The sequence below is a fragment of the Taudactylus pleione genome, unplaced genomic scaffold, assembly GCF_031769625.1.
Source record: "Taudactylus pleione unplaced genomic scaffold, aTauple2 ptg000256l, whole genome shotgun sequence".
NCBI lineage: Eukaryota > Metazoa > Chordata > Amphibia > Anura > Myobatrachidae > Taudactylus > Taudactylus pleione.
Window position 1 is genome coordinate 17,370,001 of NW_028284658.1, and position 25,721 is coordinate 17,395,721.

At 41.7% G+C, this 25,721-nt stretch overlaps 1 protein-coding gene across 2 annotated transcripts in view; it reads right to left on the reverse strand.

Moving 5' to 3' along the window:
• Positions 1-25,721, reverse strand: part of LOC148514993 (protein MTSS 1-like) — a 166,058-nt gene that overhangs the window by 26,388 nt on the left and 113,949 nt on the right. For both annotated transcript variants that reach the window (XM_088480706.1, XM_088480705.1), the window contains exons 7-9: positions 10,222-10,379; positions 7,572-7,679; positions 5,753-5,850 (exon numbers count right to left, since the gene is read on the reverse strand). In XM_088480706.1, the coding sequence (XP_088336832.1) occupies positions 5,753-5,850; positions 7,572-7,679; positions 10,222-10,379 (364 nt within the window). The remainder of the gene's footprint in view (positions 1-5,752; positions 5,851-7,571; positions 7,680-10,221; positions 10,380-25,721) is intronic.

Genomic DNA, 25,721 nt, shown 5'->3' on the forward strand with positions numbered 1-25,721 from the left:
TATTAATCCTTTATAAACAGCCTGTAGGTTTCCTTCATAATCCTAACCGCAAGAAGAAAAACTGATCTGCCAAACACTGCAGAGCTGGTGGATCCTTAAATGGCTATATTGAAACAGGACACTATAGTCAAATGACTGAATCATCTCAAGGGAACAAACTCCACCTTGTTAGAACACGGCTGCAGTAAAGAGATTTGTGAATCCTGGCCCTGTTTAACAGGTTAAGGAAAATAGTTACAGGGGGAAAAAAAAAAAAAGGGAGAATACTACCATTTTTGGAATCTCTCTCTTTGAAAAATACTTTGCAAACGATAGGTATTGGTTAAACAATCCAGTTAGGGCTACTGCACACCAGACACTGCAATGTATATTGCATGTTTTTAAAATGTGGGTCCTTAAAAGTAGTGTTTTGGTACTTTCCATGTAGATTTAAAAACAAACAAAATATGCATACCGCTTTCAGTGTGCGCATTAGCCCATTCATACGTTCATCATGCAAAACCCCAATTTTTATCTAAATATATGTTTTGGACAAACACATGAAAGGGCTTGAGGTAGGCTTGTCCTTTAGATTTGTGTAGTCACTATGCAAAAAACAACAACAGTCACACTAATTTTGCTTGTTCTGTTTAGTAAATGAAAGCAAGTGTCTTGTTGCTATTAGTTAAAGCTGGGTTTAGTAACCTGTGACTCTTTGGCTGCTGTGAAAATACAAGTCACTGCATTAAATGCCAGCTTGCCTTAAAATTCCAGAAGTTAACATCATCCAGTTAATTTTTTTTTCATATATATGGTTATGTGTGCACTAATTTTATTCACATTTTACCTATTGCGTTTTCAGAATATTTTTGTTTACCATAAATGCTCAATAAAACCTATAGGATGGGTCATGTCCAGAGATTATTATTTCATCCTCTTTATTGTATTAACATAAATCCATTCAGCCATAATGGAGATCAAATGAAACTTATCCATAGACACTTGTGGATTAGTACCAGAATGCATGCTTATTGTGCCATAACATACATACACATGTGTATATATATATATATCCACATGTGTATGTGTATATATCCGTAAATGGCTATATTGAAACAGGACACTATAGTCAAATGACTGAATCATCTCAAGGGAACAAACTCCACCTTGTTAGAACACGGCTGCAGTAAAGAGATTTGTGAATCCTGGCTCTGTTTAACAGGTTAAGGAAAATAGTTACAGGGGGGAAAAAAAAAGGGAGAATACTACCATTTTTGGAATCTCTCTCTTTGGAAAATACTTTGCAAACGATAGGTATTGGTTAAAACAATCCAGTTAGGGCTACTGCACACCAGACACATCCTCAGTCCCAAGTCTTCTTTCTCCCTAATGTGCACAGTGAGCGCAGTGGGAGCTGGGGCATGCACTTTGGGTGACCGAATTTAAATCAGGCTCCAATTTTATAATAAATAATTTACACACATCTATGCACAGGGTTGGGTATGAGATGCCACTGGTCAGAATACAGACAGCGGCATCCCGACAGTGAAGATCTCAACAGCAGTAAGTATAGTACAAATAACCCTAATCCCCCCCCTACACGATGCCTGAACCTAACCTCACCCCTAGTGCCTAAACATAACCTCCCCCTCCCTGCACTTAAACCTAACCCTCCCCCCTTAGTACCTAACCCTAACACTCCCCCTAGTGCCTAACACTAACCCCTAACTCTAAACCTAACCCTACCCTTACCTGATACTTACCTTCGGGATGCTGGCGGTCGGGATACGGTTGTCGGGATTCTGGTGCAAATTCAGACAGTCGGCATCCCGCATGCCGGGATGCTGACTAGATCCCCTATGCACACACCCATCAGCCATAACCATTAAAACCACCAGCCCAATATTGTGTGGGTCCCACTCATTCCACCAAAACAGCTCTGACCCATTGAGGCATGGACTCTACAAGACCTCTGAAGGTGTCCTGTGGTATCTGCACCAAGACACTAGCAGCAGATCCTTTAAGTCCTGTAAGGTGCGAGGTGCTGCTTCCATGGCTCTGACTTGTTTTTCTAGCACATCTCACAGATGCTCGATTGGATTGAGATCTGGGGAATTTGGAGGCGAAGTCAACATCTTGAACTCTTTCTCATGTTCCTCGAACCATTCCTGAACAATTTATGCAGTATGGCAGGGCAAATTATCCTGCTGAAAGCGGCCACTGCCATCAGCAAATACCGTTACCATGAAGGGGTGTACTTGGTCCGCAACAATGTTGAGGTAGCTGGATGTGTCAAAGTAACATCCACATGCATGCTAGGACCCAAGGTTTCCCAGCAGAGCGTTGTCCAGAGCATCACACTGTCTCTGCCAGCTTGCCTTCTTCCCATAATGCATCCTGGTGACATCTCTTTCCCAGGTAAACACACACACCCCCAGCCGTTCACATGATGTAAAAGAAATAGTCATTCATCAGATCAGGCCACCTTCTTCATTGCACCATTGTCCTGTTCTGACGCTCACATGCACAGGCACTTTTGGAGGTGGACAGAGGTATGCATACACTGACCAGTTGTGGCTATGCAGCAAGCTGCGACTCACTGTGTTCTGACACCTTTCAATCATAGCCAGCATTAATGTTTTCAGAAATTTGTGCTACAGTAGCTCATCTGTGAGATCGGACCAGCCTTCACTCACCATCCACACCAATGAACCTTGGGCACCCATGACCACATATCAGACAGTCGCATGTGCTTTCATGCAATTGCCGTGTAATTATAGGGACTGGTTCATCACCCCCATACACCTTTCCAGGGTATACACTTTCGGGATTGAAAAAATCCATTTCCAAAACCGAATAGAATTTGTGACGTGATTCTCTAGCCAATATCCAAAAAACAGAGACAGTTAAACACCACAACATTCCTCTCAGCTGTATACACGTGGGTTCACAGAAATTGTGATTATTCTCTGCATCCTAGGAAGTGAGAGCATCTTGACCCCTCTCTCCTCAGCGATGAGATTCTAGCCTGTGACAAAAGGGTCAGATGCTATTTTTAACAGCTGCAAAAAAAAAAAAGGTTTTCCATTTGCTCTTTTATACTTTCCAACATCTGTTAAATCTCTTCCTCTCAAAGAGGCTTCCGGCTAATTGGCAGCAAGTCAGAGAGCACGGCCATGTGCCTGGATCTATGGCCTTGTTTCCCCAATTAAAAAACAAAACAAAAAAAATCTCTGCATACAAAAACATACAACGTCACAATAAAAACAAAGCGACAGAATCCAGAAGCTCGGAGAAGGGCAGGGTTTGAAAGGGTTGCGCTTTGTTGTAGAAAGGTTGGATAACAAAGGCAGTGTGTGCAGCTCCCAAATCTACATATAAAGGCAGGAAGTGAAATACACCCGTTTAGCTTAAATCTCAGTGACAAAACCCAGCCGTTTTAGCTGGCACTACTGATTTCTGTTAAGAAAAGCCGAGATGTACAAACAAAAAACATGAACATGTCACTGAAGGAAATAAACAAAATATACCTTATATACAACTTTATATGCTGTAGCCGCATTAAACTGATCATTTCATTAAATCGTCCATTGAACACATACTAAATCTTTCAAAAGTTAGTGTCTTTAATAACATAAATCACAACATATTAGATGGATCTCACGGATATGCAATGAAACATATGTGAACAGCTGCACTAAGCAGTCTCAACTATAAACAGCAATAATAGATTATGGGGAGAAGTACTGTAGCAGCACAATGATCTTCCTGCTTCGCCTTGCAGGAAGCAATAACGCCTAGATGTATTACCATCTCGGCTGCTGAAGTGGGGGAGAGAATACTCCCCACTTTGGTGATCTCTGCAATTCCCACAGCGCATCAACCTGGTGCTGGTTTGCGGTGTCTTGCTCTCTGGCCCGCCCCGCTGTGCACGCATATCTCGCAAACATCGCAAGATCTCCTGCACAGCAGGAACTCCACAGAAGCCACCGCTGCACAGAACGCAAAAAAAAAAAAGAAACAATAAGCCACAAAAGCACGCTCATCGTTTTTCAACAACATCTAAATAAATTTCCGTCTGCAAACAATTGAATGGCACGGCTACAACAAAATTGTTAGGTTTGCAGATACCGTAGAGAAGGGTGATTTTCTCTACGCTATCTGCTTTCATACATACTGATGTTTGATATAAGTGAACAAGTATGGCAACATGTAGGCTTGTACACAGACCACGTGTGTTCAAGCTCTAGTAATGACATGCAGTGTGGAGTCTGGCATTACTGTGGTGCAGTTAAGAGCTGGAATACGCTTAGTGATACCATATCATTACCTCTGCCTCACAGTGCCCACCTCCAACAGAACATTTTTATTTCAGTTATATTTTCTAATATGGATTTGTATAGCTCTGATGCCTTTCTCCTTCATCTCCTTTACTGACTGTCTAGCAATACCAATAGTAGCAGGCTTAGGCTAATGGGAGGGAGAAGACAGATTCACCTGGCATTCTATTAGGTATAGTACTTTTTAGGAGGAGGATTCAAGTAACCATTAGAGAATTCAATATAAAAATTTGTGGAGGGATAATCACTATGTAATAACAATTTATTTGAAAATATTGTATTTCTGTCCTGTAGGATAATAAATTGGAAGGGAGGTGACATTTGTACTTTCTTATTGCTCTGTGGTGTCACACCTCCCCTATTAAAAATCCACCAAGCCAAAATGAGATGTAGCAATACAGCAGTTGGAATCCCGACCACCGACATCCCAATGGTAAGTATTAGGGTTAGGTGTAGGGTTATGGTTTGGTTGCGGGAAAGGAGGGTTAGGGGGACGGTTAGAGGAATTACCTGCAGGTGTCAGGATTCTGATTGTCGGCATGCCGCTGTTGGTATCCGGTGAATTCTATGCATTAAATAATGTACATGTATTCTTAACAAAATATGGCCTTCATACTCTCTAATCAAAAAGCAGCAGGCATCTATCTAAAGTGGGAGTTGATACTCATATTTAGCAGACAGGGTGTGATTGACAAGTTTTCATGATGTCATCTGCGATGTGAGGAGCCTGCGCGCCTGCTGGATTCAGTTAAATCCAGCAGTCAACGGCAGCAGTGCCCAGAGTGAAGTCAGGTAAGCACTGGGGGCACTGCATAAGGGGTACAACCACAGGGGGCACTATACAACGGGCATTGCATAAGGGGCACTACTGCAGGGGTGTGACACAAGGTCATGCTCCTGCAAATGTCACATCGGCATGCACACAAAAATGGGGCATGGCCTTGTGACAGCTTGGCCACGCCCCATTTTTGCACGCACGCAGAAGGTACGCACATGATATCGGCTCTTTAACTTGACTACATATATTTATTGGCTCTTTGCCCCTGACTGGTTGGCCACTCCTGGTCTAGTGTGTACCCAGCTTTAGTACTATCAGAATTCATTAGGATGAGGTCCTAAAGAAGATGTGGGAGGGGCTACACCTGAGTGTAATTTACTGAACAGCTAATACTTTACATTTTAATAGAAATACACTGGTAATATTCCAGAGTTTTTGTGGTCCATTAATGCAATGTTTAAAAGGACTTAACCGATGTATTATGTGAGATAGTAAATATAACATACAGTTTCAGAAAAAAGCAAACATAAGATCAGGACAAGCCTGGGTGTGAGTGATATTAGATTCATACAGCAACTTAAAAGGAGAAAGTAATGTGCCCTTGGCTACACACTTTCACGCACAGAACAAATGCTGGGAATTCTCCATATAATACCTGTTGGTGCTGGCCTTTCGTGATAAGGTTCCACTTGGTGAAGCGGGTGGGGTTTGGTAAATGAAATTGTAATCTGAGTTCTTCAGATCGTGTATCACCTGTGAAGAGGAAAATGAAAGAGCACTGAGTCACTTCTCACGCTTCTTCTGTTAGATCAGGATGCAGATTAGGTACTGCATTGTTCACGGACTACCAATTTACCAGACACAAATAAAAATCATATATAATTAAATGATTTTGCTATTTAAAGTGTACATGTCGCCCTACACATAAAAATATCCTCATCTGCTATTCACTAGGAGCCAGTGATATCACTTTGTGCCTCTTGCTTTAGTAATATTAAGGGATGATTTAGCAAGCAGTGAAAACAGTGGAGAAATGGACCAGTGCAGAAGTTGGCCATAGCAACCAATCAGCTCGAAGAAGCACTTTTCAAGTACATTCTATAAAATGAAAGGTAGAAGCTGATTGCTTGCTATGGGAGACTTCTCCACTCTTTTCACTGCTTGATACATAAACTCCACAGTTTATAGCAAATTGATGGGATTATTAGTCAAATATTAGTTCAGAGCACAATATGGGTGCCTCAGTTGTATAAGTACGATTCAAATGGCTAAGAATGTGAACACTGACCAATGATAGGATGGTGTAATCAATAACAAATGACCAGGAATCACTGGGAAATAACAGAGTTTTCATTACAGCTACTATGTGGATCTGGTGATTTGGCAGCCCCTACATGAACATGTAAAGGTGTAAGAGGGATTAGGGGTTGTCAAAGTAAGTAACACTTTTATTCATGGTCACTTGATTTCTTTGAAAAATATTTTTTTTGTTTTTGGATAGAATGAGGTCTGTGTGCAGTAAGAGGAGCCTTTTATGCCTCCGAGTGATAGAAGCATTTACTGGACTGCCTTATATGCTCTTCTGCTGACAAGATACCGGCCTGACTGTCTCAGAAAAATAGCAAATATGCAATTTTAACATATACTTTAAAAGCATGTGTAGACTCCTTCTAGCTTAGAATAATAAAAGAGCCCACATACAATTTTTAGCTGGTATGCAGTCACAATGTTGCTGATCACCAGGCCATTAATGTTGGCACCAGCAAAATGTCAACATAGACACAATGTCAACATTGGAAATGTTGACTGTCAAAATGTTAATGTTTCCAGGTCTGTTAGCGTTAGCAACAGTGTGAGAACAAAAACAGCATGGCGACAGTCTAACAATATCAACATTACATCAGTGTCGACATGCTGAATGAAAACATCATGAACATGTCAACTTGTTTAATGTCAGCATTACAACCATGTTGACATTCTCATGTCATCATGATGAATGTAGACATTGTGATCGTCTGACATATATAATCGAACCCCAGGGGTCAATCCTATTATGTGTGAAGGGTGCGAGTTGCCGTTGCAACAGCATTAAAACACCGGCAACGGACCGCACCTAGCACCCTTCGCTGAATTTTGCTCTGAGCCCTATATGGATGCAAGCAAAATTCAGTGAATCCGGGCTGCCGTAGAAAGCGGCCATTGCCGCGATGACTCGCACCAGTGAGATCTTCGTGGCTAATGAGATTGACCCCTTAGCTGCAAGAGCACCATCAGCAGTGTCAAAACCATTAGAGCAGATGAGACTATGCTCAGATAACATACAACAGCAATGCGTTCTTTAAAAAAAAAAAAAAAAAAAAACATGGAAAGTTTTACACTGCACTGTATTACTCCAGCTACATGATAACTCATACAAGACATGTATACGGTGTACGACTTCCCTCAAGATTGATTAAAAAAAGGATTAACCTCACCTGTTCACTCAAAGGGGGAAGTTTATTTGGTTCAGCAGTCAGATTTGTCAGGTCTTCTAGGATGGTTTGTAAATGTGTTATTTCTCCCAGCATGCCTATCTCCTCGTCCTATTAATACATAAGTAGGAAATAATCAGAGGCACAAAATGACAACATCCAATGGCATTAATTAAAGTTAATCGAGATCATGGACCAAAACAGTTCAGGAACTATTTAGTGTTGTTGTGGAACTAAAAGTCCATGCAGTAAAAAGTAGGCAGGGCATGCTAAGACTTAGTTCTACAACAAATGAAGAACCACATGGCAGATACAAAGACTGCGACCATGTAATGGAAGAAGAGGCAACATTAAAGTATGAATCTCCTGCCGGCCTCAATAACACTTCCAGGTTATATATAGGTGCTACATTTCTGCATAGCAGAAGGACTTATTTTCCTGAAAAAGAAAAACACTTAACCAGTACATGCCAAGTATTCTTAGGGGACAATTCAGTTAGCCGCAGTAAAATACAGCGGGCTAATTGATCCCCCAAAGGTAGCACTTAATGGGGATATTTTTCATCAGACCTGAACAGAAATCCCCAATTAAAGAGCATATTAACGGGTGCTACTATCCTGTTAATGTATTGTCATGGATTCTGTGTGTTAATGCGCGTTAATTAACTGGCGTTAAAAAGAAGCTCTGGTGAAAAAGGGACTGCAATTGAATAGCCCCAGGCAATAAAGCCAGAGGCTGCAACCCTTTTCAACCCCATTAAGTTCATGGGGCTAAATTAATTTGGCCCTGATTTCACTTAGCACAGTGGTTCCTAAACTGGATGCCGCCGGGCAATTGCAGGGGTGCCACGTGTTGATGGTCCAGGATCTAAATCAGATTTTTTTTTTTAGAGTCCATGTGACAGGTAAAACCAGAGCTGGTGGCTGCCAGTCATAAAATGTGGACAAACAGAAGAGCAACCCTGTCCAACACATAACTGAACCCAAGGACGGCAGATAAGCACAATTTAGTTAATTTTATAATTGTTGCAGAATTTCTCAATAAGGAACTTTTGGCTCAGGGGTGCCATGAAAACAAATGTTGATACTCTAGGGCGCCATGATTCAAGTAAGTTTGGGAACCACTGACTAAAGCTGGCCACACACTAGAACAACTTACTTCCAACCAGCCAACTTGTTGATTGGTTGGAATGAAAATCTGGTAAGGAATGGGAGTAAATGATGATCAGAAATTTACTCCTAAATGCCAGAAAACAGATGAAAATGGTCGTCAGATAAGTTTGTTAAATGTTTGATTTAAACTATTTGTTTATACAACAGTTTTGGTCCATTTTTCAGCGTCTGGGAGCAAGTTGCTGATTGGTTGGAATGAAAATCTGGTAAGGAATACAATCTACTAGTTGGCTGGTTGGACAGATAATCTTTAGATGTGTGGCCAGCTTTAGAGTATTATACTCCAACACCCTTCTACTTCCCTTATCAGTAAATTAATTCTCTCAAATTACCAACTGACATGCTGTGCTCCCGTTTTTTCTTGTTCCATTACTTTTCTTCAACGTAAAATGTTTTATGCCTGTATCGTTTAAAACCCTATATTTGAAAGGGGATACGTTCAATATCCCGGCAGATGGGATTCTGGCGGTCAGAAGGCAGACGCCGGAACCCATACAACTGTCAGAATCCCGAAAATAAGTAGCGTGGTTTGGGGGAGGGTTGGGTTTAGGGTGCGGGGTGGTTCGGTTTAAGCACCGGGAAGGGAGCGTTATGGTAGGGAGAGTGTTAGGATATCGACCGTCAAGTGTCAATATGCTAACCCTGTTGAGATGCCAGTGTTGGGATTTTGAACGCTGAGATCCCGAACGCCGGGATCCTGTATCCATCCCATTTAAAAGTTTCTATTGTGTCCCCCTTCTAAGTTATCTGCACCAAGCTTTACTTATTCAGTTATTTTAGACTTCCCTCCTAAGTTTTGTGATATAGACCATAAACCATTTTATTATTTGACTTTGTTTACATAATCTGTCATTTATCTACGTCCTTCCGGAGATATGGCCTCCAAAACGGAATTCCAGGAGAGGTTATACTAATGTCCTACATGGAGGGACCACTATATTTCTACCTTAATTTCTCTCCCCATCTGTCTGGCATCCCTACTGGTTTGCTAGATTGTCTACCTAAATTTAAGTCACCTGCAATAGTGACACCTAGATCCCTTTTCTTCTCTTTAATTGACACTTTTGTACCATTAATACTATATTCTACCTTTTTGATACACTAGTACATGATTCTGTGGTTTTCATAATCAACTACTTGCCACACACTGAACTATTCTTCCAACCTACCCGAGTCAGTAATTTTGTTCCCTCCACCCCACTTTCCATTTTATATAGCGGTTATATATTTATTTGTGCGTTATGTGCATAAAGGCTTTCCCATCAATACAACAGTAATGTCACCAACAAAGATATCAATAGGACTGGTTCATATGCAAAATCTCAGGATCCCATTTGTAACATTTCCCTTCTAAGAATGTTCATTATTTATTACAATTATATTGCCTGTCTTTTAATCAATAACAGCCCATTTATTTATTACTCTTCGATGTGCGATTGTGTCAGTGATTTTAAGAAAACCTAGCTTAGCTCAGCACTTACCAAGACCGGCTTCAGGAAAGACACAAACATACAAAAGCGCCCTCGTTCTTCTACCAATGCTCGATAAACAGCCCTTTTCTCTGTTTCTTCAAGTAGTATGTACTTGTCATTCACATCCTGCAGAACACTATCCAGCTGCATGCGCGCATCATCTTTGCCTGTGGGAGCAGTACAGTGATATCAGATATTGACACCTAAGACAAGACATCAGCAGACAGGTGAAGACAGAGGCGGATGTGCTGAATACATTATGCTGGGTCTCCAATTCTTTCTTTTGCCTTCACAAAGATATTTTTCTTATGCATACATGCAGAAACAGAAATATAAAAAAATTAATTAATTAGTGTAGTATTTTATGGCATCATCTTAAGCCCTCCCTTAGAAAGTGCAAATGTTATGAAAGTCATGTTCTTTCCTCTTATTCCCCCCAAAGGGGGAAAAAAAAAAAAAAAAAAAAGATCTCAACGGGAAAGGATCCAGTGTTTATATTCTTACTAGCTTAGGAGACATGGGAGCACATCAAATAAGCTTGTTCAGAATAAATCCACAGGGAAAAAATCTTGAAGGAAACTTAGTTAATATACTCCTACTAGCCGTAGCCATCTGTTGGTATTATTTTCTACTTCAGTGGATGGCATAAATGAACTCCCACATAAGGTCACATGTAAATGAGAGATAGGAAAAGTTCTCTGGAAGGTGCGGATTCTCTCTTCACTTATTCTGACAAGGATTATTTGATGGGCTCCTATTTCTCCTACAAATAGTAAGAATGTAAACACTGGATTCCTTCCTTTTTTGGATCTATTTTTTCTTGGGGTAAATAAGAGGAAACTACAACAGAACTTTCTTCACATTTTCAGGTTTTAAAATGGTGGACTTTAAATGGTGTTATAAAATCACACTGTTCGTTTTATTTTTTTATTGCTGTATGTATTCATAAGAAAACATGTTGTGAAAGAAAGAAAAAAAAAAAGAATTTCAAGGACACTGTGCTGCAAGTAATACCCCATATTATTGCATTCACTGGGTGCATTAAGGTGACACTTTAATCATGTAATATTAATATGGCAGCAGTTAAGGGGGCCTATTTTTACTGTAATTATTCTATCATCAATCCATATGCTACCATTCTGCATAATAATGATCTTAAAGTAAAGCTGGGTACACAGACGATATATTGGAGGAAATGCCATTTTCTGATGAATCGGAACAAATTGTCCACATTGTCCAGTGTGTACGCACTATTGTGCACTCCCGTGCGTCGTTTGTCGCATCTTCTGATCAGTTTACAGCACAGGCCAATCTGAAAGTTCGAGGAACGACACCATGCGTCTGGATGTGGTGGGGGAACGACATATCGGGCTGATGTACACCAGATCATGCAATCTGTACAGACTGCCCGATATATCGTCCAGTCGCATCTGCCGTTGCTGGGTACACACAATGTCTAGTGTGTACCCAGATTTAGTTTGCATATTCTAGTTAAGCAGAAGGAATCAAAATGATACTTTGACCATTTTAATTTTTGAAAGTGGTAACTGCCTCCTGGGCATAAGCATCACCTGGTTTCATGCATCACAATCTTATAGCCTGCTAAAAACCCTACTATTCTACTGAATGCCAGACAAAACTGCATCCTGCACATTCTTACACAAAAGTTATAGTGGCCGCAGCATAGATCACCTAACATCTAACTATCCCAGTGTAAACAATCTCATGCCATATAATCCACATATTTTTTTGCTGTTAATGTCTTTTTTTTTTTTTTTTTATTTGGTCACGAAACATACATTTTCTATTACTCAAACATATTGAAAAATGTAGAAGGGACTTAACTACATCATAGGCTTATTAACCTGTAATCATCTCTGTGCATATCAGCAAAGTGAATATTAACTAGGAGAGTATACCACTACTGCAGTGGTTCCCAAACTGTGTGCCGAGGCACCCTGGGGTGCCTCGGGGCACTTGCAGGGGTGCCTGGGGTACTTGCAGGGGTGCCTCAGGTTGGAGGTCCAGCACCAAATCAATTTCTTCATGGTCAATGTAGTGTAATGGTGCATACACACGATCAGATTTTTCCTTCAGATATGAACGATAACGATTTAAAAATCGTTCAGTCGTTCATATCTGAAGGAAAATCGTTCATATCTGACATGCCTGAACGACGGACGATCAACGATGCGCGTTCCCGTTTGTCAGATAACGATATCTGACATCTGATGGGTTTGCAGTCAGACTTGGACGATTCCATTCATTTTAATGCAGTCTAAAATCGTTCAATCGTTCAAAACTTTGGTAAAATCGTTCAAATCTTTCAAATCGTTTAATCGTTCAGTCGTTCATCTGACAAATCTGACAAGTCTGACAAATCTGACCGTGTGTACGCTCCATAAATATGTGCACAAACCTGTCCACCACTATATAACCAAACCTAATGGTGCATACACACGATCAGATTTTTCCTTCAGATATGAACGATAACGATTTAAAAATCGTTCAGTCGTTCATATCTGAAGGAAAATCGTTCATATCTGACATGCCTGAACGATGGACGATCAACGATGCGCGTTCCCGATGGTCAGATAACGATTTCTGATATCTGATGTGTTTGCAGTCAGACTTGGACGATTCCATTCATTTTAATGCAGTCAAAAATCGTTCAATCGTTCAAATCGTTCAAAATTTTGGTCAAATCGTTCAAATCGTTTAATCGTTCAATCGTTCATCTGACAAATCTGACAAGTCTGACAAATCTGACCGTGTGTACGCTCCATAAGGATGATAGGTAACACAATTTATATCACTTCAATACATTTTTTTCTGAATTTCTCAATAACAAACTTTTGACTTAGGGGTGCTATAAAAACAATTCTGATGCACTAGGGTGCCGTGATTCAAAAAACTTTGGGAACCACTGCTCTACTGTCTGTATTCAGGAACAGTGTGACACAAAGCAGGTGACAGTTACACCAAAACATTGCAATACTCCAGAAAAAAACCCATTCTGTATAGTGGTGGTATCATAAACATGCTTGGTTTTTCAAGAAGTGGGCTGACCTTTTAGTTTACAGTGGTCAGTGTTTCAACTGCTGTCTATAGAAAGTAACAGGCTGACTGCTGGTACGCTTTGCACAGCACAGAGCAATGGAAAGAGTGACACATGCAAGATATAATACTAAGGGTGTTTTATGGGAAGTCACAGAGCACAGGTTGCACCTTTGTTAAAATTAGTTGAAATCGCTTTATACTGTTTAAAGGTGCCCATACACCTACACGATTTTGGGCTGATTACCCGATTTTCAATGAGTCATAAGATGGATCTTGTGAAAATCATGTATTATTTTAGTAAGATGCGATCCGATGCGCGCTCCCATAATAGGATCGTATGACCAGCTGTGCAGCCCATATGTTCCATCCTATCGTGTGCAGATCATGCCGTTTATTTTGTTCATGCGATCCATCGTGCAGCAATTCAAGTCATTTCAATTACTTTTTTTATGAGCCTGTGAGACACAGGATCGATCTTACGACAGATCCTGTGCTAAAGAAAAACAACAAACATGCTGCTGGAACTGCCAGGGATCTCCGGGGAATCGTAGGGAAATCGTATATGAATCGGATCTTATGCTGGTCGGGTAGGTGTATGGGCAGCATAAGAAAGATATTCCAAAACCGGTATATAAATGAAACCTATAATGTTTTGTCCTAAAAAAACAAAACAAACCTATAAACCCATACACTTTGGGATCACCCACCAAGCACTCCTCAAATACATTGGGGATCAGAAATGCACACAACGTTATAAGCACAGATATTGGAGCCTATCTAACACCATCTCCCAACATAAGTAGAAGTGCCTTAATTATACTGAAATGCAAGCCAAACTTTTAAATAGACTGTTCCTTACCCCCCGCCAAACTACACAAATTGTGGCCTACCTACTCAAAGTTCTATAATTGTAACCAAGCAAGCTAGTGTCCACAGTTTTTTTTTTAGAATGCCCAATGACCCAACCATTCTGGAAAGAGGCTCTTAATTTAATCATGAAAATGATAGGAAGAAGAGTCAACCACAGAAGTGGCAATAGTTCATCTCTATCCATTGATCATTCCAAAGTAGAATATGTAACTATTAGACTATTTAGAGATGGTGCCTTATTCTACCTCTGCCTCCTACCAGATTAAATGGGTCAAATTGCTTGAATGTGACAAACGGACGGTTACTCTATTATTTCGACAGTAATACACTTCACATCTCACACTTCAGTTGAAATGAGTCCACCAACAACTAAGTCAAACCGTGGCTGGCTAGTTTATAATGTGTTGTAGTGTTGACTTATGAAATACTGGTCCTGGCTATTACTTTACCTTGTGTCTATTTCCCCCATGAAACACTTTCCTACCCACAGTTATTAAACCCCCTCCTTTTTCTCTTCTGTACCCCTCAATAAAAAGCATATTGGGGGGGAAGGGAGAGAGATCCTCAGAATGTAGAAACTGAAAAGAAAAAAAAACTTTTTTTTCCCCCGAGAATGAGCCTTAAAAGCACATTATTCTGAGATTGTCATTATATAGCAACTCAAGAATTTAAAGCAACAAATGGCTGAACGGCAGGCTCACAGCATGCCCTCTAACACTTCTGATCTGCAGCAGTTGCCCAGGCATATGCATTACCAAGTATTACTCAACAGTAGAAAGAGAAGTCACAACATGTGCATACCAAAATGAAATAAATGTGTGACTGTGGTATTATACAGAAAGAACATTTTTACACAATTTAAGAAAAACAGAAGAGCAACTGTCTTCATTCTACTATTTCCACTGACTGACAACCTCTGAACTTAGGCAAACAATACGGTAAAGCTCTTCCTATTACGAAAGGTGCACCTGTCAGCTATACACAGTTTAGGCAGCAATTAGTATCCTGAGAATGTAGCCCATTAAGGGAAACACAAAATGCCTCTGTGATGTCAAAGTTTTCTTGGGAATTGAAGGCTTCATTCTCATGACTGGTCACAAAATGGGTGCAACCAAAGCATGTAACCAACAGGTGTACTTTACCACCCACAAATAAGCCAAAGCCGTGTTCTCTTCAAACATGCAAACGCAATTCATTCAACGTAGAAAGTTTAATGGGATATAAATATGAAGGATAACAAAAAAAGCAATAGAAAATCTCAACTGCTAATAGGAACAGTGATGTACCAATATAGTGTCAATTTAGTATAGGAAACAAGGATGTACTATAAAAATGTATTTACAGCTTAATCTTTTGGACACGGTCAACAAAAATATGTGTCACAAAATCAATGTGAGCAATGTTTTCATTACACAGCCCTTGGCCATTAGTTACGGTTAGAAATTGTGATGCGAGACTTGTCTGGAGCTGCTGTAGAGATTTTAGCCGAGTTAATTAAATTCTGAAACCTACATTTATAATGTTCACTCTGAAAAGGAATGATCAACACCTTTTTTTAAAGAAACCTATATTTTGTTAGAAGGAAAAAAAAGCTTAACAGTTCACACCCTCTAACAAACTGCACACATTCATTTTCTTACATCATGCTCTGTACTACACGAGGTAAATGCATAACAGTCATTGCTAACAGACAAAAGGAAAGCGATCCAACAGCTTTAAGGGCTCATATACGTGGCCACTTGATCTGCAGTGATGGAATGATCAGTAGAAGCTATGCTGTGGAAATAGTTTCTCTTTATTACAGTATTTTCAGTGTGGTTTACCCCCATGGTGTTTCAACATAATGTGGAAATGTAATTTTATATTTAAATAAATAAAGTGGGTACTGTTTCAGCACATCCTCTACTCAGAGGTGGGGTTCCAATGCTATTCTTTTGCTACCCAGGTCTTCTGAACAGGATCACACCAAAGCACTGCACATTAGGAAGCCCTGCCTGTCAATATTTATGCTGTATGTCTATTCTGCATAGTTTTATAGGAAAGCTCGCCTTTGCATTCACAGCATGCCTGGAAATCTGAACTTTGAAAAATCTTGGAAGGAAGGGATTGTGTGATTTAAAGAAACTGTGTCAAGTTCAGGAATGTGCTTCAAATCCAGCTTCTGGAACATTTCACATATTACCAATGACTAGATTATTTTTCTGGAATTTCCAATTTCAGAAAGATTACCAAAGGACGTTAAAAAAAACAATGGGCCAGTTGTATTAAGCTCTGGAAAGTGATAAAGTGCAGAGTGATAAACAACCAGCCACTCAGCTCCTAAAGGGGGGTATCCACTAGACAATAAAGTTGAACGATTGAACGATAATGATAAAATCGTTCGATAATCGTTCGAACATCGTTCGAACATCGTTTGCAAATCGTGCAGTAATTGTTTCTAACGATGTACGATGCGCGCTCCCGCTGGTCGTTTGATCGTCTCCTCCATCGACTGAACATGCAGGTCAATTTCACTTGATTGCTTACAAATCGTTTACACATCGTTTACACATCGTTCATGCTGAACGATCAAACGATGAACCACTGTCTGCCCACTATAGTTGAAAGCTCTCAATCACAGATTAAAACAACAGTTTATTGTTAGATCTTTTGCAAATCGTTTGCAAATCTTTTGCAAATCTTTTGCAAATCCTTTGCAAATTGTTCAGAGTGGAAGATCATATTTCAAGGGAAACTTCAAGGGAAAATCGTTAAGAGGTTGGACAGGGATAAAATCGTCTAGTGGATGCCCCCCATAACTGTCATGTTATAGGCTGTGTTTGAAAAATGACAGTTAGGAGCTGATTGGTTGGTCATTTATTGCTCTCCACTTTATCACTTCCCAGAGCTTAATACATCTGTCCCATTACTTTGTCCTAAATAAAGCATTCAAACTACAATGCATGGTGTATTATATGCTTAAAGGACCATCAAATGGTAAAATTTCAACCATGCAAATAAAATACACCGTCTATTCAGTGTTACCCTGATAGTCCACTGCAAATTCAGTAAAAAAAGCAAAGTACCTCCTTCACCTCTACAGAAAGCTTAAGCTCTGCCCACACCTTTATAACAGAGACTTGATAGGATCTCAGAGGCCAAGAATACTGGGACTACAGCTATCTCAGCTACAGAGACAACAACACAGACTCTACTTTTGTATAAAATTACCAATCCACACAGTGGGCTTGATATGGAAATAGACACAGGGTCAATGCTGCACCCAGTTGGCCGATGTTGTAAGTGTGCACATGCATCCTGATTGCTCTCACTCAGACGCAGTTCATAATTGGACGAAAGCTCTGTGGATTTTAGTGGGCGTACCTGGTAGGTAACAAAGGGGTGGATAACTGGAAGCGGAGATTGACGCTGAAAGCTGCTGCATCCAAAGATGCTGAAACCGCGCACACAGAAGGCCACACTCAAACGGAGACACTGCACCTACCATAGAACTGGTGCAAGGTTTAATATTGCACCAATGGTGCGTCTAAAGACACTGTGAAACATAAATGCACCATCTCATGACGCTGCAAGTTGGCGTCTCCGTTTGTAGAAAATAGTCTGAGGCTAGCACAATAGGTGACTGTTGCAAAAGATGCAGACGTGACTGCTGCAAACGCAACCGTCACAAAAGTCCAATTGCACATAAAGTCTGCCAAGCAATCAATCACACTGCATGCATAGTTAGTTATACCCACTTTCAGACAGAAACCCCAGCTTTAACCCAGCTCGGACCTGGGACACTGAACTCGGGTTGAAGCCGGGGTTTCAGTACTTACACCCTTCCATACCAGAGGATGGACCCAGGTTATTCCCTAGTCATCGCCATTCATAGCGGACTCGAGTGTTCCTATGACCCGGGTCTTCCGTCTCTCAGTGGGAGCTTGGAGATGTCATCTCTAAGCACCTGTTGTGCCCTCCAGTCAGCTCCTTTTAGGAAAGACCTGGGTCATCATGACCCAGGTCATGCCTTTCACTACCTGAACAAGGTTGAAGTCCCAGGAATTTCGACCAGAGTTGACCCGGCTTATTGCCGGGTCCTTTTCTCTCTCTCAAAGGGGTATAAGAGTCAACCAGCTGTAAAAGAGATAAATACCCTTATGGACTTATTTAGTCAAGTATAAGCAAACCAGATATTTCATTTAGATCATTCAGCTCACTAATAAACACACAAACATTAAATTCAAATAGAGGATCTTTGATGGATGCTCCCACAGAATTCCTTTATTTTGTACTGAGCTTTAAAGCACACTTATAGTGAATCCGGAAAGTATTCACAACGCTTCACATTTTCCAAATTTTGTTACAGCCTTATTCCAAAATGGAATAAATAAATTTTTGTCCTCAAACTTCTACACACAATATCCCATACTGACAACGTGTAAAAAGTTTTTATACGATTTTTGCTAATTTAATTAAAAAAAACAACTAAGAAATCACATGTACATAAGTATTCACAACCTTTACTCAATACTTTGTTGATGCAGCTTTGGCAGCAATTACAGCCTCAAGTCTTTTTGAATATGATGCCACACGCTTGGCACACCTATCTTTGGGCAGTTTCGCCCATTCCTCTTTGCAGCACCTTTCAAGCTCCATCAGGTTGGATGGGAAAAGTTGGTGCACATCCATTTTCAGATCTCTCCAGAGATGTTCAATTGGATTCAAGTCTGGGCCACTCAAGGACATTCACAGAGTTGTCCTGAAGCCACTCCTTTGATATCTTGGCTGTGTGCTTAGGGTCGTTATCCTGCTGAAAGATGAATCGTCGCCCCAGTCTGAGGTCAAGAGCGCTCTGGAGCAGGTATTCATCCAGGATGTCTCTGTACATTGGTGCATTCATCTTTCCCTCTATCCTGACTAATCTCCCAGTTCCTGCCGCTGAAAAACATCCCCACAGCATGACGCTGCCACCACCATGCTTCACTGTAGGGATGGTATTGGCCTGGTGATGAGCGGTGCCTGGTTTCCTCCAAACATAACGCCTGGCATTGACGCCAAAGAGTTCAATCTTTTGTTTCTCATGGTCTGAGAGTCCTTCAGGTGCATTTTGGCAAGCTCCAGACGGGCTACCATGTGCTTTTTACTAAGGAGTGGCTCTTGTCTGGCCACTCTACCATCCAGGCCTGATTGGTGGATTGCTGCAGAGATGGTTGTCCATCTGGAAGGTTCTCCTCTCTCCACAGAGGAATGCTGTAGCTCTGACAGAGTGACCATCGGGTTCTTGGTCACCTCCCTGACTAGGGCCCTTTTCCCCCGATCACAAAGTTTAGACGGCTGGCCAACTCTAGGAAGAGTCCTGGTGGTTCCGAACTTCTTCCATTTACGGATGATGGAGACCACTGTGCCCATTGGGACCTTCAAAGCAGCAGATATTTTTCTGTACCCTTCCCCAGATTTGTGCCGAGACAATCCTGTCTCGGAGGTCTACAGACAATTCCTTGGACTTCATGCTTGGTTTGTGCTCTGACATGCACTGTCAAGTGTGGGACCTTATATAGACAGGTGTATGCCTTTCAAAATCATGTCCAATCAGCTGAATTTACCACAGGTGGACTCCAATTAAGTTGTAGGAACATCTCAAGGATGTACATATGCATGTTCATTCTAAGTACTCCAATAGATTTTTTTTATGGTTTGTGAAGCCTGAGAGACCTAGTCTATACACTTGTGTATGCTTTCTGTTCACAGATAATGTTGTTCCTATTACACTGTCTACAATCACTACTATATTAGAAATTAATGTCCTGAAGAAAGTTCTTTAAGGACCGAAACGTCGACAGACATTGGATGATATGCTTTGATTGAAATCAGTATGATTTACCGCCGGACCTATGCCCGGCCAGAGGAGGAAATCCTGATCGTCCTAAGGTAAGTATAAATTAACCTAATTCCCCCCCCCCCCCTAACCCTCCCTTTGGGGTGCCTAACCCTAACAATCCCCCCCAGCGCCTAAACCTAATCCCCCCTCACCCGCCACCTAAACCCATATATATATATATATATATATATATATATATATATATATATATATGTGTGTCTGGGGGGGATGCAGTTATAATCTCGGTGCCGACCGTAAGTATTGGGGTTAGGGGGAGGGTTAGGCTGCGAGGGAAAGTAGGTTTAGAGGTCAGGTTAGATACTTCCCTGCAGGAGTTGGCAATGGAACCGCAGATGAGATGCCGACATCGGGATTCTGAGCGCCAGCATCCCGTATCCGACCCATCTGGGGTATGTGTGTGTGAGAGGGAGGTGGCTGGTGCAGGGCTGGGTATAAGGTGTGTGAGAGGGAGGTGGCTGGTGCAGGGCTGGGTAGAAGGTGTGTGAGAGGGAGGTGGCTGGTGCAGGGCTGGGTATGTGTGGGAGAGGGAGGTGGCTGGTGCAGGGCTGCGTATATATGTGTGAGAGGGAGGTGGCTGGTGCAGGGCTGGGTATAAGATGTGTGAGAGGGAGGTGGCTGGTGCAGGGCTGGGTAGAAGGTGTGTGAGAGGGAGGTGGCTGGTGCAGGGCTGGGTATGTGTGTGTGTGAGGGAGGTGGCTGGTGCAGAGCTGGGTATGTGTGTGAGAGGGAGGTGGCTGGTGCAGGGCTGGGTATGTGTGTGAGAGGGAGGTGGCTGGTGCAGGGCTGGGTATGTGTGTGAGAGGGAGGTGGCTGGTGCAGGGCTGGGTATATATGTCTGAGAGGGAGGTGGCTGGTGCAGGGCTGGGTATATATGTGTGAGAGGGAGGAGGCTGGTGCAGGGCTGGGTATATATGTGTGAGAGGGAGGAGGCTGGTGCAGGGCTGGGTATGTGTGTGTGAGAGGGAGATGGCTGGTGCAGGGCTGGGTATATGTGTGTGTGAGAGGGAGGTGGCTGGTGCAGGGCTGGGTATAAGGTGTGTGAGGGGGAGGTGGCTGGTGCAGGGCTGGGTATAAGGTGTGTGAGGGGGAGGTGGCTGGTGCAGGGCTGGGTATAAGGTGTGTGAGGGGGAGGTGGCTGGTGCAGGGCTGGGTATATATGTCTGAGAGGGAGGTGGCTGGTGCAGGGCTGGGTATGTGTGTGTGAGAGGGAGATGGCTGGTGCAGGGCCGGGTATAAGGTGTGTGAGGGGGAGGTGGCTGGTGCAGGGCTGGGTATAAGGTGTGTGAGGGGGAGGTGGCTGGTGCAGGGCTGGGTATATATGTCTGAGAGGGAGGTGGCTGGTGCAGGGCTGGGTATGTGTGTGTGAGAGGGAGGTGGCTGGTGCAGGGCTGGGTATAAGGTGTGTGAGGGGGAGGTGGCTGGTGCAGGGCTGGGTATAAGGTGTGTGAGGGGGAGGTGGCTGGTGCAGGGCTGGGTATATATGTGTGAGAGGGAGGAGGCTGGTGCAGGGCTGGGTATATATGTGTGAGAGGGAGGAGGCTGGTGCAGGGCTGGGTATGTGTGTGTGAGAGGGAGATGGCTGGTGCAGGGCTGGGTATATGTGTGTGTGAGAGGGAGGTGGCTGGTGCAGGGCTGGGTATAAGGTGTGTGAGGGGGAGGTGGCTGGTGCAGGGCTGGGTATATGTGTGAGAGGGAGGTGGCTGGTGCAGGGCTGGGTATAAGGTGTGTGAGGGGGAGGTGGCTGGTGCAGGGCTGGGTAGGTGGTGTGTGAGAGGGAGGTGGCTGTGCAGGGCTGGGTACGTATGTGTGAGAGGGAGGTGGCTGGTGCAGGGCTGGGTATGTGTGTGAGAGGGAGGTGGCTGGTGCAGGGCTGGGTATGTGTATGAGAGGGACGTGGCTGGTGCAGGGCTGGGTATGTGTGTGAGAGGGACGTGGCTGGTGCAGGGCTGGGTATGTGTGTGAGAGGGAGGTGGCTGGTGCAGGGCTGGGTATGTGTGTGAGAGGGAAGTAGTTGGGGTATGTGTGTGAGTGAGAGGGGAGCTGCCATGAGGCTATTTATGTATCATATTGAGGTGGCTGAGGCAGGGCATCATATAATTTGATAGAGAGACATTTAAACACCCACCCCCAAACTCCAAACTTTTACAAACATTTTTTTAAACTGGTTTACGCACCAATTGATGCCCCACCCACAGTATTCACAGCTTCCTGTTTTGTCAGTCCTGGCCCCACAATTTCTGATGGCAGCTCTGCACATACACACACATGCACACATAAATAAAATTCAAATAGTGTGGTGAGCTGTTTGTGCAGTGCATGTATAAAGTATCTAAGTAAAATATTAAAATAGAAGGGCTTCAAATTAACAAGGATGCTGTATGCATTTAACCTTGTTAGTTAATTACACAATGTGTGTGCAGATGGAACCTTACACCTAATTCCATCTCCACCATAATGTTATCCATTCTGATTTTTATTTTTAGAAGTGGTTCAAATGAGATCTCATTTAATAACAGAATTGCATTATGATAAACTCTTTTAAAAAGTACATTTACAGAAAAGTATTGTAGAAATTACACAAGTGTTATTGAGGATGTCAAACCTATGGTTTATGCAAATGTAAAAAAGAGATCCCACACAAAAAAAAAAAAAAAAAATCACACATATCCTTCGACCATCGCTAGAGAGAAAGAAGCTAAGGGAATATATTCTATTCTAATGATCTCATTCAGCATAGCAGTACTCTACAGTCACCTCAAGCATGTGCCAGAGACCTGGGTAGGAAAATGCCTTGTGGTGGAATAGAACGCAAAGAAAATTAACAAGTCATATATTCATGCAAATGGAAACCTACATGGTTTTTTAGAGACGTGTTTTCTAACACAAACTGGGTGGTTGCTAAAGAGATTTTTCTTCTAGTGAAAAACACATTCATCTTTATGTATATTCTGAAGAACATCTTTGTGTTCATAAATTGGCCAGCACAGTGTTGCCAAGAAAAATCCAACTCAGTGACAAAACGCTCTTTCAGTTGAGAGCCCGTGAACCAATTCCTCAGGATGGCTTTGGAAACACACACTTGCTAGCCAAAAATATAGAAACTGAGGAGCACCAGTCAAATCAGTGATCATGCTAGGGTAGTGATAGAAACATTTAAGGAGACTTAAATCAGGATTAGTGGTACATTTCTTAACGACCAGTGAGGCCTATAAAAGACCTGTATTTAGTTTCCTCAATAGCTGTCTAATGGGCATTTCACTACTATGGGAACCAGTGAGAAACTGCTTTATTAACTGTGAAAAGGCTTCAATATTACGATTTTACAATAAATTTGATTTTGCATAATAACATATTTAGAATGTAAATTCAGATCCATGATTTTGAATAGTGATCCCATCTTCAGAGGTAGCAGGAACCATTACAGGTTGAGTCTCCCACATCCAAAATGCTTGGGACCAGGGGTACCGGATAACGGAATATTCCGTATTTTGGAATAATTGCATACCATAATGAAATATCTTGGGAATAGGACCCAAATATACACACAGAATGCATTTATGTTTCATATACACACAGCCTGAAGGTAAATGTATACATTTTTAATAATTTGTGCCTTAGACAAAGTTTGTGTACATTGAACCATCCAAAATCAAAGGTTTCATTATCTGTCATGCCAAAAAAAAATAATCCGTATTTCGGTATATATTGGATATGGGAGACTCAACCTGTACTGGATAGGAGTCACTTGCATAAGGGCACTTTAACAATGGAGTTTGAATGTTGTAGCATTTTAATGCAAGTGCAAAGTAAGCAAACACATGTAAAAATAACCTGGAGAACCTTCAGCGCTCCATGATCCAGAAGGATCTGTATGGATATATAACTCAGCAGTTGTTAATCAGTCATATTCTGTGTACTCAGACTGTTCTAAGAGATACTAACTTATCTGTTTCATGTAAAAATAACTACCAATTCATTTGTGTGTGTCCATACCAATGATTGGCAGAGCAGCTAATCAATAATTTCAGTGTTATATTTAACCCCTGTTGCCAGCTCAGTGGCCTGTCCCATTGCTGTTAGGAGCATGTTAATATTCCTCATTACCAGATATTTGCAGCCAAATGTGTAGTGATGAACCCAGAGCTTTTTAGTAATAGGTTGTCAGTCTATAAAGGGGAGGAAGCATGCATTCCTCTCACCCATAGCTGCTCCAAGTCCCACTCTTGACAACTATGCAATGCAGACCGCATACTGATGGTTTCCCTTCTTTAGTCTAGCCTGTGGAGGGTTTACAGTATAAGCAGGGTGGATCCTACTCTCTGTATGCCCCGGTTTTACTCCCAGTCTGAGCTGGCTAACACTGACACTAGTTGAATAATTAATTTTAATGTTTTTTTTTCTACATGTATCACACATGGGGCAAAACCGATTTACATGAACAGTCTGCTGAGATGAGTGGCAAAACTTCTATGCCACTACCTTTCTGGAAGAATTCTGAAACGCATGTGAACTCGTCCAGTACATATCAACCACATGTATGTGAATCACACAAACATGTTCAAAAACCTTTCATGTGCAATTTGCATTTTTCTTTAATGCAAATGTAATGCCTGTGGGTAATCGGCCTAAAATGTGTTTCAGAAACATATTGAAAACATAAGGATATTTAGGATCAAATAATTTATTTTGATCCCTTTTGATTTATTTTCACAAAAATTAAAAACAATTAAACTGAATTTAGTTACAAAATGTTCCTAATACAAGCTTTATGTTCATAGCAAATGACAGAAAAAAGGTGAAAATAGCTAAATAAAAAATGAACAGCAGCAGAAATATACGGCAGATATTTTGACAGTTACAGTTCTGTATTCACTCTATGAGCGCGGCAGTAAAGTGGGCGGGTGCTGCTACTGAGAGGCGTGCCATAAAATCTACTTACATCAAAATGTAACCTAGCCCCAGAGCAGATAGTAAGATCTATTTGCTGATGAAAACACAAATACTTTCCAGAAAATATATGTAGCCAGAATGATCATTGTGCCTTATACGCATGGAAATTATACTAATGATCCCATTTGAATGTATATATAATTTTTTTTATAAAAACAGCTACATAATAGAGGAAAGGTGCAATCAGGGGGATTACTAGGCTCTTCAGAGAGTTCGCTACTATTTCGGGGGGGGGGGGGGGGGGAGGAGAGGGGAGAGAGGGAGAGGGAGAGAGAGAGATCACTTGCCGACCTGGAATTGATAGGAAAGCTTGAGCTGACAAAATCCAATTTCAATGCGAGTTGATCTGTGCAATTACGTCTACCATGTTTGTGGTAAAATTGCTCCCAAGTACTACCAAATGGCCTGCACATTAGTTGGTGACTATTTTTTTACAATTTGATTAGTTGTGTAGTAGTAAACTCGAAAAAGGATAAGCTTGCTAATTTAGGCATAGGCTTTCAACAAGTGGCGCAAAATATTAGATACTATTTATGTAAGGGTGTGTATATTACACACACACTACAGACGTGGACATATTTGTTGGTACCTTTACAGATCACTGAAGCAATGCTTCATTCTTCCTAAAAAGTGATTCTCCTTACATACATAATTTGTTTTATCCCTATAGAGGTCTCTGAAAGGCCCACAATTTCCTGCCTTTCCTTTTTCCTCTGACAGACTTCCTTCCCAAAAAAACAACTCTATT